Genomic DNA, 12,856 nt, shown 5'->3' with positions numbered 1-12,856 from the left:
GGAAACAAATTTTTTTCTACAAATAGCTATATTTGATGAGACTAAAACTATTGAAATAATAGGTTGAACAGAGAAAAATAGTTTTTTGCCCATTCATTTCTGTATTTGGATCCTGTTCATGAAAAACAACGAAAATGGAGTTGATAAATCCTGCCCATTATGAAATTACTCTATGCATTGCCCTAATGGAGTTGATTGAGTGTATGTATAGTATAACACAAGACTGGCCATACAAAATGAAGCAGCAATTCAATATACTTCCATTTGAACCAATGCCAAAAATGTACAAAATATAACCTTCAAAGTTTCAGCCGGTTTTATTCTTCAGAGAACTCAGAAATTATGGATTGTCGTTACAGAGACAGCGAAAGAAACTTGATGCTTTGAAGTAACTGTATACCGTCTCTGTTATATGACTTTACAGATTCAGCACAGCCGAACAATCCCTAACCGATTATATAACAAGTTACATCTTTATGTATTTATAAACACTTTCTGTACACAAGAACCAGGATCCAAAAATCAGTTCAATTCACTCCTATTGAGGGGAGGTTGAGGGATTCAGTATATATCTTATAGAGGCCTCAAAAGTGGGTAATCCTCCAGTAGTTGCCTTTCCGTCAGCGTGTCATTTTCATTCTGAGGGGTCCATAACACTTCGACTGCCTGCACCATGATCAAAGAGATTTTAGGAATGAAATTAACAAAATCTATATGGCATAATTCGCAAACTGCATTTCTTACCATTATTTTGCTCTGGGGAAGGGAACCAAGCTTTTGCAAAGCTTCTTTTAAGTCCCCACTGCCATTGATGCTGGGCAGCTTATGCACACCTTCAGCAGCCACCAGGATTGTGATCTGATCCGGGACATTAAGAGTTGAGTTAAATTTCTAGTCCTTATGCTACTGTTTATCTTGAGTAGCCACTCTATCAAAAATAATTTTGAATTTATAGTCTTTTGACCCTAAACCTTAATCAGGTCAAAAACTTGTGAGAAAATAAAAATTACAGTCTTCTGGGTTTAGTAGAACAGATATTATTATTTATACACAAGTTGCTATGTTGAATTTTCCTATTGAATGAAAGTTACCCACTTTTGATGCTGAAAGGATCTTAGTGCAATGATATGAAAGTAAAACCACCAATCAGCCAAAATGTGTACAATCTCAATAAATCAACCTAAATTCCAGATGAACTTTTGCAAGACTATATTCAACATCACATCTGAACTAATTGTAATTCCAGAGAAGAAACCTTACCACTATGTACTCATTGCTAAATCCACCAGCTCTTTGGCTGCTTGTACTTTGCTTTCGGATGTTATTAACATTAACAAGAGTCTCTTCATCAAATTTCCCTCGTTCTTCAATTGAAAGTTGATTGAAGCGTTTCTCCCCATCCTCTACACTTCGCTTCACGTCCACCTGAAAAGACACAAACAGATTTGAATGGGTATAGTTTGATAGGAACAAATATGCCATCTCTGTTTCACCACAAGCCATACATACATATATATCCGATATATTACAAGTTTTGGGTATGCAAATGTTACCATATATATCACAAGTTTTGGGCATGCACATGTTACACTTACATAATGTTGGATATTTGGCTTGACTAGTGAAATATAAAATAAGCTGAAAATAATAATAATTCAAGAGCTTTGTGTTTGTGCTCAATGAACATATATATACACAATCAAACACATGCGCACATATATGTGAATAAACACTAACCACAACCCTTGCAATACCAAAAGACCAGACTTCACTGTTAGCTTTGATTGAGTCACTAAGAGAAATAGCAGTAAACTTACAGATGAATAACCAGAGATGCAATAATCAGGATGCCGAAGCAAAGATAGAGATGTCTCTGCAACAAAAAGGAACATATTTAAAAAAAAAAATTTAAACCAAACTATAGTAGATAATACTCAGCATAAAGAAAATTTTCCATAAAATTAAATTAGGAGAAATATGCATCGATAATGAAGTACAGCATCCCATACATATCTCCATGACAAGAAAAGTATGCCTCATTGGATATGATGACTGGTGAGAAAATACATTCAAATGTAATGCTAATAACTTACCTATAATCATTCAGAGCATGTCAGATTCCTTCTGAAAACAAAAAACATATTAACAGAGGCTTTACTATTTTAAGCTTTACCATGTAGTAAATCTAAAGCTTGCGGCATCTCACTTCATAACAAGGACAAATCTAAGCCCATAGGAAGATATCCCAGAATGATTTACATGACCGTTAAAAATCCCTCTGAAATATCTCACTCAATGTATGACAACAGCTTAGGCAGTTGCTAACTAGTCTATGTAAAGAGAAACAGTATCTTCTTCAAAAGAAAACATGAAAAAAAAATTGAAGCTAACAACCAAACAGTGAGTAGAGGCTTACCTGTCAATACATAGCTCAGGCCTTCAGGGGTTGATGTATCTGCCGTATTAGCAATTCGATTAAGATCCTTTTGAAGAGACCGCCCCATGCCCAACAACCCAACCTGAAAAAAAAAAAAAAAAGATAATGATCTTCTAAAACCAACAAATATAAATTGCCTGGAAGACCCAGCTCAGCCAATAACATTTTGAATGAATAGTATTTATTGCAATAAGATAGTAATTCAGTACAATGATACTGTAAAATCAACAAATTCAATAAAATTTCAGAGTCTCTTATAGACAAAATTTTAATTTTAATTATCATCTTCTCAAGCCCTCTCAAAGTTCTCATTTAACCCAACTCTCAATCTCTAACATTCTTGCTTACAGAGTCATAACCTGCAGTTGATGTTCCTCATTAATCAGATGCTAGCATGACCTAAATTACACATATTCACTATTACCACTACACAAATCCCTTGAAACACAATAAGAAACAAAGTTTTCCACTTTCAACACATACTCTGGATTTTATCATCTACCAAACCAACAAAACTAAAAAATAATTTTTTCCAGGAACAACCTAATATTCCATATGAAAAACAGCCAAACGCAACAATAAGTTATTATACCACCAAATCATTGATTTTTAAACAAACTAATATATTATTATTACCAAATAGAGAATTCTCATCCATTCCAATCTAAATACCACCTTAACCATCAAAGCACCTAATCTCAACATTTCAACATGTAACTAACATTAATCGCTTATAAAATTTCTACAGCAGAAAATTTCAACGAATGCTCCCCATTTGGTTGAAATGCCGAAGACGATATGGTCCATATTGGTTTTTTTCATAATCAAACTCCCTAATATTTTAAAAAGTTGTCATATACCTCCCTCAAAATCACCAAAACCTTCCCATAAGTTTCAAAATATTAATTTCTAACACCTCTAGGCCGAAACCAAAACAATCTAAAATTGAAAACATAAGAAAAATCATCCAATCCCCATACCTGAAGCTTAATAACACTAGTTTTCTCAGTGGCAGTCAACACATCCCCTTCAGACCGATCAGACAAAAAGCCCGAAACCAAAACAAACGCTGCAAAACCCATAAATAGATAGAACAAACTCGACCCACCGCCCACTCCAACTCCAACGCCAACCGCAGGCCCAACATAAACCCCACCACCACCAAACGGCGACGGAGCATAATAAGGAGCCGAGTACGGTACTCTCGGCTCCGCCGAATAACTCCTCGATGACGATGACGAAGACCGCGACGAGAACGCCGAGCCCCCGACTCTCCCACCAGACGCGGCCAATGAAGAATTAGGATCAAACGCCATTAAAAGGCCAACCAAAACTGCAACCATTGCGGGCTTCTTCAACGCGTTAAAAGTTTTCACAACCGTTTTGCTCATAACCTCAAGTGGGTCAAAAACCCCTTTTGAATTTAAGCTTGAATTGGCCGGAAGATGCTTCCTTGGGGGAGTAAAGAAGCATTTAACGGCGCCGGACTTGGCGGAACGTTGAAGGGTATGAAAATTGTTGAAAGCGGGACCAAATTTGGCGTTTCTTTGAGGGAATAACCGAGGATGGGGGTGTAATTGGGTCCATTTTAATTGGTTTAACTCTAATAAAGAAGTGGTTGCCGCCATGGTTGCAGAATGAAGGAACAGAATTGTGGGTTAGGGTGGGGTAAAGGTTAAGGTTTATTGAACTGAATGGAATTGAATTGAATTGTGGAATAATCATAAAAAGATATTATGAATGTTGAAGAATGAAGAGATGAGGGAAATCCGGATGACATTGAAATGGAGGGAATTTTGACCACAAATTGAAATAGAATTGTACTCGATACATTTATGACTCACTTCGTGACACGTGATGAATTCGGAATGGCTATCCGGAATCGCCATTAATATATTTTTATTGAGTTTTATTCGGTCCCTTATGTTTTATCTATATCAAAAAAGTCCAGTATAACCAGATAGTAACATTTAGGTACTTATCAGATAGCAATTTTATCAGATTTTTTATTAGTCTAAAATGTTCTCAATCTTGTTTTATGTGAATGAGATTAAAAATTACCAAAATTATAAAAAAAAATAATAAAAATAGAGGGCTATAATTGACAATTTTGTTAAAAATTTAGAACAATTATGTTAATTATATATATATATATATATATATAATTATAAACAATTTAACAAAGAAGGGATACTCTAGACTTTACAAAATATTTTTAATATCTCTTACCTCACAAGGATCTAAGTATTATTATCAAAGTTATTGGACCTAAAGTTCCTAGCTTAAACCTTTTTGTTTTTTTTTTTTGGTTGACTTGGGGTATTTAGACAAGTTGCGTGCATCTCGATTAATCCCTCAGAGTCCTAAAGTTAACAACCGAGTAAACCCTCCAATGGTTAAAGGTGTTCAAAAGAACCGATCGAAATCGGAACCGGTCCCGAAACCGATTGTCAACGGGTAGGTTCTGGTTCAAAAAATTTAGAGCCGTCACTGTGCAGTTCCGATTTCGATTCTTGTAGTCAGGAACCGAAATCGAGAATTGAGACTAATATGAAATAACATTAAAAAGTGGAGGGTTTTGTAATTTTGCTGGCATATATAAAAACTTCAAGATTTTAGGAGAAACCATTTTAGTCCCAATCCATCCCGGATCCCACACTCTTCTCAGACATTCTTTTCGTTGGGTTTGAAAGGTATGCCACTTTGTGTTTCTCACTTTCCATTTTTTATCATGTAAAAGAATAAAAATTAAAGATTTCAAGGAATAAATGAAATCATTGGACATAGCACTTCCTCGTTCCATTTTTTGTGAAAGGAAGAAAAACCTGTTTATATTAATTGGTTCTTTAATATATTCTTAGCGTTTGATGAGGGTTAAAATTGTTTGTATTTATTGGATTTGTGAATGAATTCTCAAAAATTGAGTGCTCGGTACTTACATGTAAAGTTTGAGATTTGTGCTTGGCATTTGGGTTTATGCGTCATCAGTGGGCCTCTTCTTTTACAACATTTTTCTAGTTTTTTATGAGCATTGTCTTGGATTTTTTGTTAGTACTAGTGTATTAAGGATGCTGGAACAAATTATGAATTTCTTTTGTTTACTTCAGTTTGTATTTGAATGTTTTGTTTACTTCAGTTTGTATTTGGATTTTTTATTTACTTCAATTTTCTCAGGTACCTGAAACCGGAATAGGAATCCTCGGTTCCGATTCCGGTTCCAAATTTTAGGAATCATCGGTTCCGATTTCTTCAAAAAATATAGGGTATCTGGAATCGAACACCCCTACTAATGGCCACTTCTATTAGCAACCGAAGGGAATCGAACTCAAGACTTCTTGAGCAATACACTCAAGAGTCTCTATCGCCCTACCCGACCACCCATGTGTGGTTTCCTAGCTTAAACCTTAAGGACCAAAATTATTTAACTCATATTTTGTAAGGTTGAATCAATTTTGACCCCTATTGTGAAAGACCATTTCCCCCCTCTGTTCTCAAGCACCATGTTGCCCTTTTTTTTTTTTTTTTAAATTCAAATGTTAAACTTAAACGACAAAGGATAGTCTTGTTAATTCAGCTCACATATATAACACACTAAATTTTAATTTATAAATTAAAATCTTTCAGCTAAACACCAATAAATAGTAAAACTTTTTCAAATTAATTTCCTAAATACATACCGTTATAACTCAAGAGCATTAAGAATCACAAATCCCACAATCAAATCATTAAATTTATGATTTTGGATGATATATTCTAGGATTGATTTTTTTTTTTTATATATTTGATGATTTATTGATTTGTTATGAATTGCTATTTTCCATTTTTTTCATTAATTAATTTTGAAATTATTTATTCTTCTAATAACGAAAACGAGGGTAAAACTGAAATTTTAGTGGTCAAAGCTAGATACATAGAAAATGAGATGGAGGGAGATAACTTTGGGAATAATACTGGGTGTTTCCAAAACTAGACAAGGAAAATTGTCCTTTCACGATAGATTGGGGTTTACAATGTCATTCAGCCTATTTTGTAAAATATTTTCTTGTAACTTTTATTTTTGGGCTGCTGGAGATATTGGTAAATATAAAGCATTTCATTACATTATTAAATATCTCTTATAATTGTTAAAAATAATTGTGATTATCTAAAATGTATTTATCATAAACTATTAAATACCTTTTAGAATTATTAAATACATTTTAGATAATAAAAAATGTATTTATCATAAAATTCCTTTAAGACATTGGAAATTTATTAATTTGTTATAGATAAATTTGGGCTACACGAACCACCACTAGGTGGTTCGATAGTCAATTAGTGCTTTTGAGTATATTACTCAAAAGATCTTAAATTTGATCTATCTGAGTTGCTAATAGGGATGATCATTGAGTGAATTCACCCAAATTGTTAACTTCAAGTAGAGCTGGGCATTTGGGGCCGGTCCCAAAAGCCCAGCTCTAAAACCCGGTCCTAGGACCGGTCCTTAAGAGGACCAAACCTAGGAGGCCTGGTCCCGCTAAGGAGGAGGGCCTGGGCCCTCCACTGGGCCCTCCTCCAAGTCCCCGGGCCCAAATTTTTTTGTATTTTTTCAATGTAGTCCCTGCCAAATTACATAAAACCCCTATTAATTTTATAATAAATATAAATTACGAGGGCTAAAATGAAATTTTATAAAATTTATAAAAAAAAAATCCTCCAGGTCTAAAAAATTTATAAAATTTATAAATTTTACCCCTAAAAAATACTAAAAACCCCCTATAAAATTTTATTTTACCCCTAAAATATAAAAAATTTGAGGGAGGAAAATAAAATTATCCAAGGCCCATGGGACCGGTCCTATGGGCCCAGTCTCGACCAGGCCTAAGGCCTGGTCCGGGTCCTGGTTTTTCTCATGGGCCTGGGACCGGTCCCAGGCCCATGAGTGACTGGGCCCAGGCCTGGGCCCGCAAGGGACCAGTCCCTTGCCCACCTCTAACTTCAAGGCTTCAAGAGATTAGTTGGAGTACACGCAAACTGCCCAAACACCACCAATCACCCAAAAAAAAAAAAAAAAAAAATCACACACACACACATTTGAGCTACACTTAGCTAGAGATGTGCCCTAACCTAATTCTTAAATAAATAAAAAATAATAATATTTTTATACTATAATCCACAATTTAAACATTTTTTATTATAACAACCAAAATATAGTGTTAAATTGACAAATATATATATCCATTTTCTTAATATCATTCTCAAAGCTAGCTGATAAATTAGAAAATTCATCAATTTCTTAAATTTGGATTCGAACATCCTAATGCTCGTATCCACACAAGTAAAATTAACTATTACGTCTTGTATAATATGTTATAAATAAATTTTAGATATATTCCGAAATTTTAAAAGAAGTGTTTGATAAATTTCTATTTCAATATAATTTATAAATATATAGTGAAAAAAATGACAAAGTAAAANAACTATTAAATACCTTTTAGAATTATTAAATACATTTTAGATAATAAAAAATGTATTTATCATAAAATTCCTTTAAGACATTGGAAATTTATTAATTTGTTATAGATAAATTTGGGCTACACGAACCACCACTAGGTGGTTCGATAGTCAATTAGTGCTTTTGAGTATATTACTCAAAAGATCTTAAATTTGATCTATCTGAGTTGCTAATAGGGATGATCATTGAGTGAATTCACCCAAATTGTTAACTTCAAGTAGAGCTGGGCATTTGGGGCCGGTCCCAAAAGCCCAGCTCTAAAACCCGGTCCTAGGACCGGTCCTTAAGAGGACCAAACCTAGGAGGCCTGGTCCCGCTAAGGAGGAGGGCCTGGGCCCTCCACTGGGCCCTCCTCCAAGTCCCCGGGCCCAAATTTTTTTGTATTTTTTCAATGTAGTCCCTGCCAAATTACATAAAACCCCTATTAATTTTATAATAAATATAAATTACGAGGGCTAAAATGAAATTTTATAAAATTTATAAAAAAAAAATCCTCCAGGTCTAAAAAATTTATAAAATTTATAAATTTTACCCCTAAAAAATACTAAAAACCCCCTATAAAATTTTATTTTACCCCTAAAATATAAAAAATTTGAGGGAGGAAAATAAAATTATCCAAGGCCCATGGGACCGGTCCTATGGGCCCAGTCTCGACCAGGCCTAAGGCCTGGTCCGGGTCCTGGTTTTTCTCATGGGCCTGGGACCGGTCCCAGGCCCATGAGTGACTGGGCCCAGGCCTGGGCCCGCAAGGGACCAGTCCCTTGCCCACCTCTAACTTCAAGGCTTCAAGAGATTAGTTGGAGTACACGCAAACTGCCCAAACACCACCAATCACCCAAAAAAAAAAAAAAAAAAAATCACACACACACACATTTGAGCTACACTTAGCTAGAGATGTGCCCTAACCTAATTCTTAAATAAATAAAAAATAATAATATTTTTATACTATAATCCACAATTTAAACATTTTTTATTATAACAACCAAAATATAGTGTTAAATTGACAAATATATATATCCATTTTCTTAATATCATTCTCAAAGCTAGCTGATAAATTAGAAAATTCATCAATTTCTTAAATTTGGATTCGAACATCCTAATGCTCGTATCCACACAAGTAAAATTAACTATTACGTCTTGTATAATATGTTATAAATAAATTTTAGATATATTCCGAAATTTTAAAAGAAGTGTTTGATAAATTTCTATTTCAATATAATTTATAAATATATAGTGAAAAAAATGACAAAGTAAAATAAAAATAAAAATGAAAGACTGTTATAAATTAATAGAAAATAAAGTTGTAAACTTATGACTTTGTTAATACATGTATCTTCTATAAATTCAAAATACATAACTCTTAAATTGTGCCTGGTGGTGGTCAAGGAGGTGTACTCCCTTCCTTGACTTTTTGGGTTGAAACCTTGGGGTCATGTACCTCAATGTATAATTGTGTCTTACTCATTTAATTGGATTTGTAGAATATTTAATGGACCTTAAGGATTAGTTGAGGTGTGCGTAAGTTGGTCTGGACACCTCGGTTACCAAAAAAAAAAAAAAAAATATATATATATATATATATATATGTGTGTGTGTGTGTGTGTGTGTGTGTGTGTGTACAAATAAATTAATAAATCAACTAATTATTTTCTTAATTGTTCAAAATCTTATTTATATTTAATAAAATTTGAAAAATAAACTCAATTATATCCTAATTTGGGTATTCTCACAAACTTCGGAAACTTGCCTGAAATTTTCCTCTTGCCATACCTAGAACTTCAGGCCCATTAAGGCCCAAAGACCAAAAAAATTAGCAAAGCCCAACCCAAATGTTTTTTAGGGCACCAAAATTACGAAACCCTAACACTACTACTATAAAAACTAGGGTTTTGTTCGCTTCACTCTTTCTAGAGCTGCTCCTTACGTTTCAGCGCCTGGTACCGCTTCTATTGCACCATCTTTCGCTAGGATCTAGCAGATTATTTTGAACCAGCCATGGCGGATAAGGCAGTTACCATTCGTACCAGGAAGTTCATGACAAACCGCCTCCTTTCCAGGAAGCAATTTGTAAGCTCTACCCCTGACCTTTTTTTTTTTTTTTTTTTTTTTTTAAATCAGACATGGTTCAGCTTCTTTAGGTGTGCTGTTTCTGGGTTGAAGAGATCTTGTGTTGACTCGTGTTAAGTTACCAGCTTTTTGTTTGTTTTTAAGTATGTTCCTTTAATAGTGAATGGTGGCGTATCGTGTTTTTGTGATATATGAATGTGGAAAAATTGAGGTTTCTTGTTGTTTGCCTTGTTAAATGCAGGTCATTGATGTTCTTCATCCAGGAAGGGCTAATGTTTCAAAGGTAAATCTTTATTTCATCACAGTTCTGGACATCTGATTTCAAGGATTCTCCATTATTTTAGTATGCTCTTTGTGTCGACTGGATGATTATTTAAGAACTAGAATCGAGTTTAATGTGTTGTTGAGATTCAAACCGCTTTAGTTAGAATTGTGAAGCTGTGTGGTGTTTAAACTGTTATACTTTTCTTTTCACAACTGATTAGATTTGTGATTTTCATTCTATAGATTCTAATTTTTGAGTGAGAAGTATTCTGTTTTGTGTATGGATATGTTGATTGATTGATTGGTCTATGTTTGTTGTTTACCTTGCATCTCGGTCTTTTTACTAGGCCGAGCTTAAGGAGAAGTTGGCCAGAATGTACGATGTTAAGGACCCCAACTCAATCTTTGTCTTCAAGTTCCGGACTCATTTTGGAGGTGGCAAATCTACCGGATTCGGTTTGATTTACGACTCTGTTGAAAATGCGAAGAAGTATGAGCCTAAGTACAGGCTTATCAGGGTAATTTTTTTTTTTTTTTTAAACTTTGGCTGATATATTACTGTATTTATGTGTGTATAATTGTATACTTCAACATAGTTAAAATTCTGATAACTGACCTACATTAGTTTAATTGAAGTCAAAGGTGTTTCATTATGTTTGTGTTGCATTATTGTATATTTCAACATTGTTAAAATTCTAATAGCTAGCTTATATAAATTTTTTTAAAGCTGAAAATCTTCCATTTTTGACTGATGTTTTGGGTTTTACCGTCTTTTACTTTTTTGTCTTTGAAAAAAGATCATTACTCTATAAAGTGATCTATAAAAGGACTGGCCTTTTGAAGGATAAATGGTCATATCGTTTTGATCAATTGAAGATAAATCCATAGGGCCCAAATGAAAGGCTATTTACACGGAATTTTAGAAATTTTATAATTTGCTTGGAATTTTATGTGTATTAGGTTTGCAATCACCTTCAAGTGCCTTTTAACATATGATGACACGGCTAAGTTGTGTTAATTTCTGATTTGTCGGTGATTATTCTTAACCCAATCACTCTAAAAAAAAAAAAAAAATTTTTTTTTTTTTTTTTTACAAATAAAAATGTCCTTACATCATAATAGCATTAAGACATTTTGGATATCATATTTTATTGCCTCATTAACATGCACAAATTGGACAGCATTTATTTCATCTATGGTTCCTAACCTCTTCTGTCTTCTCCCCTTTTTGATTTCACCTTTTTTAGCTGGCTAATATTATCTTTCATTCTATTAAGTTCAGGATGTAGTTTCCTCCCTTTTTGGATAATTTCTATATTTTGCACTTATGTCATTTTGAGCAATGCTTTAATATGTTCCTATAATCCTTTGCCATGTAGAATGGTCTTGACACCAAGGTAGAGAAGTCGAGGAAGCAATTGAAGGAAAGGAAGAACAGGGCCAAGAAAATCCGTGGTGTAAAGAAGGTAAAAGCCTAGTGTCAATGGACAATGGTTTGTTTATTGATGATGGCGTGCAATATAAATGTTAACTTTTTGATGACTTTGTTTCTTATCCCATTGCTTTTTGTGCAGACCAAGGCCTCAGAAGGTGGCAAGAAGAAGTGAGTTATTGGGGAATATTTGCTAGTCATGAAGCCAGTATTCATTAATGGAGTTTCTTTAATAGTAGTTTTGTTTAGTTTTTGAAATGAAATCTATTGGTGTTGTGGATTTTGGTGCCTCTAATGTTCACTTATATTGTCAGATTTTGAAAACTCTTCTGAAGACATTTTTGAAGAATTGAGTAGTAATACATTCCTGTTTAAAATTATTATTAACTTGTGATTTGAAGTTTGCATGGCTTGACTTGGGCATAATATTATTCTCCTGTCCCATAAAATTTTGTTCTGGGATATGAAAAATTCCTCCTTTTTTGTGCTAAACTTTAAACTAATTGAGTAGAATGATGGAGGATAATTTGAGAAAGTTTGGGTGCGTTTGGTTGGAGGATAATTTGAGAAAGTTTGGGTGCGTTTGGTTGGAGGATAACTTGATCACATGTCCAGTAATATGATAACTTGATCACATGTCCAGTAATATAAGATTTTGATAATCTTTTAAAATCAATAATAGTTATGTTTAGATGAATGAGGTAATTAATAGTAATTACTAATTAGGAGATAATCTTATTATCTTTATTTTTTTAAGTATTTTAAGTTTATTTGATAATTTTATTTTTATTATAATTTTATTAATAACTATTAAACTTTTTGGATAATAATGCTTTTATTTTGAAAACAATATATAAATATATTTATAAACTATTTTATCTTTATATACAAAGTTTTTAAGATATAAATACCATTGGGCTTTAAAAAAAATTATCTAAGGGTGGTGGTCAGATCTGGCTACCACCACTAGTTGTCGGTTGTTGGTCACCAATGTCGGTTGGCGTCGGAATTGTGCACGATTGGTCAAATCTAATTGGTTGTGCGTTGATTTAGTTAGAAATGGCCAAATCAATGACTCCTAACGGTCAGTTATGTGGTGGGTAACAGTCACGGATCTGGTCAAAAACGGTCATAACGGCGTACGATCGGCCATATCAAATTG

General features: G+C 33.7%; 2 protein-coding genes across 2 annotated transcripts; one reads left to right on the top strand and one right to left on the bottom strand.

Moving 5' to 3' along the window:
- Positions 1-284: 284 nt before the first annotated feature.
- On the bottom strand, positions 285-4,105 carry LOC116133872. The gene is made up of 6 exons (XM_031419547.1): positions 3,418-4,105; positions 2,417-2,519; positions 1,818-1,873; positions 1,261-1,425; positions 745-858; positions 285-666 (listed from the first exon to the last, which is right to left on the bottom strand). The coding sequence occupies exons 1-6, from the start codon at positions 4,063-4,065 to the stop codon at positions 574-576; spliced, it is 1,179 nt and encodes a 392-aa protein (XP_031275407.1). The 5' UTR covers positions 4,066-4,105; the 3' UTR covers positions 285-573.
- Positions 4,106-9,825: 5,720 nt separating this feature from the next.
- LOC116133809 (40S ribosomal protein S24-1) lies at positions 9,826-12,074 on the top strand. The gene is made up of 5 exons (XM_031419490.1): positions 9,826-9,998; positions 10,240-10,281; positions 10,610-10,780; positions 11,642-11,728; positions 11,837-12,074. The coding sequence occupies exons 1-5, from the start codon at positions 9,927-9,929 to the stop codon at positions 11,867-11,869; spliced, it is 405 nt and encodes a 134-aa protein (XP_031275350.1). The 5' UTR covers positions 9,826-9,926; the 3' UTR covers positions 11,870-12,074.
- Positions 12,075-12,856: the final 782 nt, after the last annotated feature.

This window comes from Pistacia vera, unplaced genomic scaffold (genome assembly GCF_008641045.1).
Source record: "Pistacia vera cultivar Batoury unplaced genomic scaffold, PisVer_v2 Contig276, whole genome shotgun sequence".
Lineage (NCBI taxonomy): Eukaryota > Viridiplantae > Streptophyta > Magnoliopsida > Sapindales > Anacardiaceae > Pistacia > Pistacia vera.
This window is presented reverse-complemented; position numbering and strand designations above follow the sequence as displayed.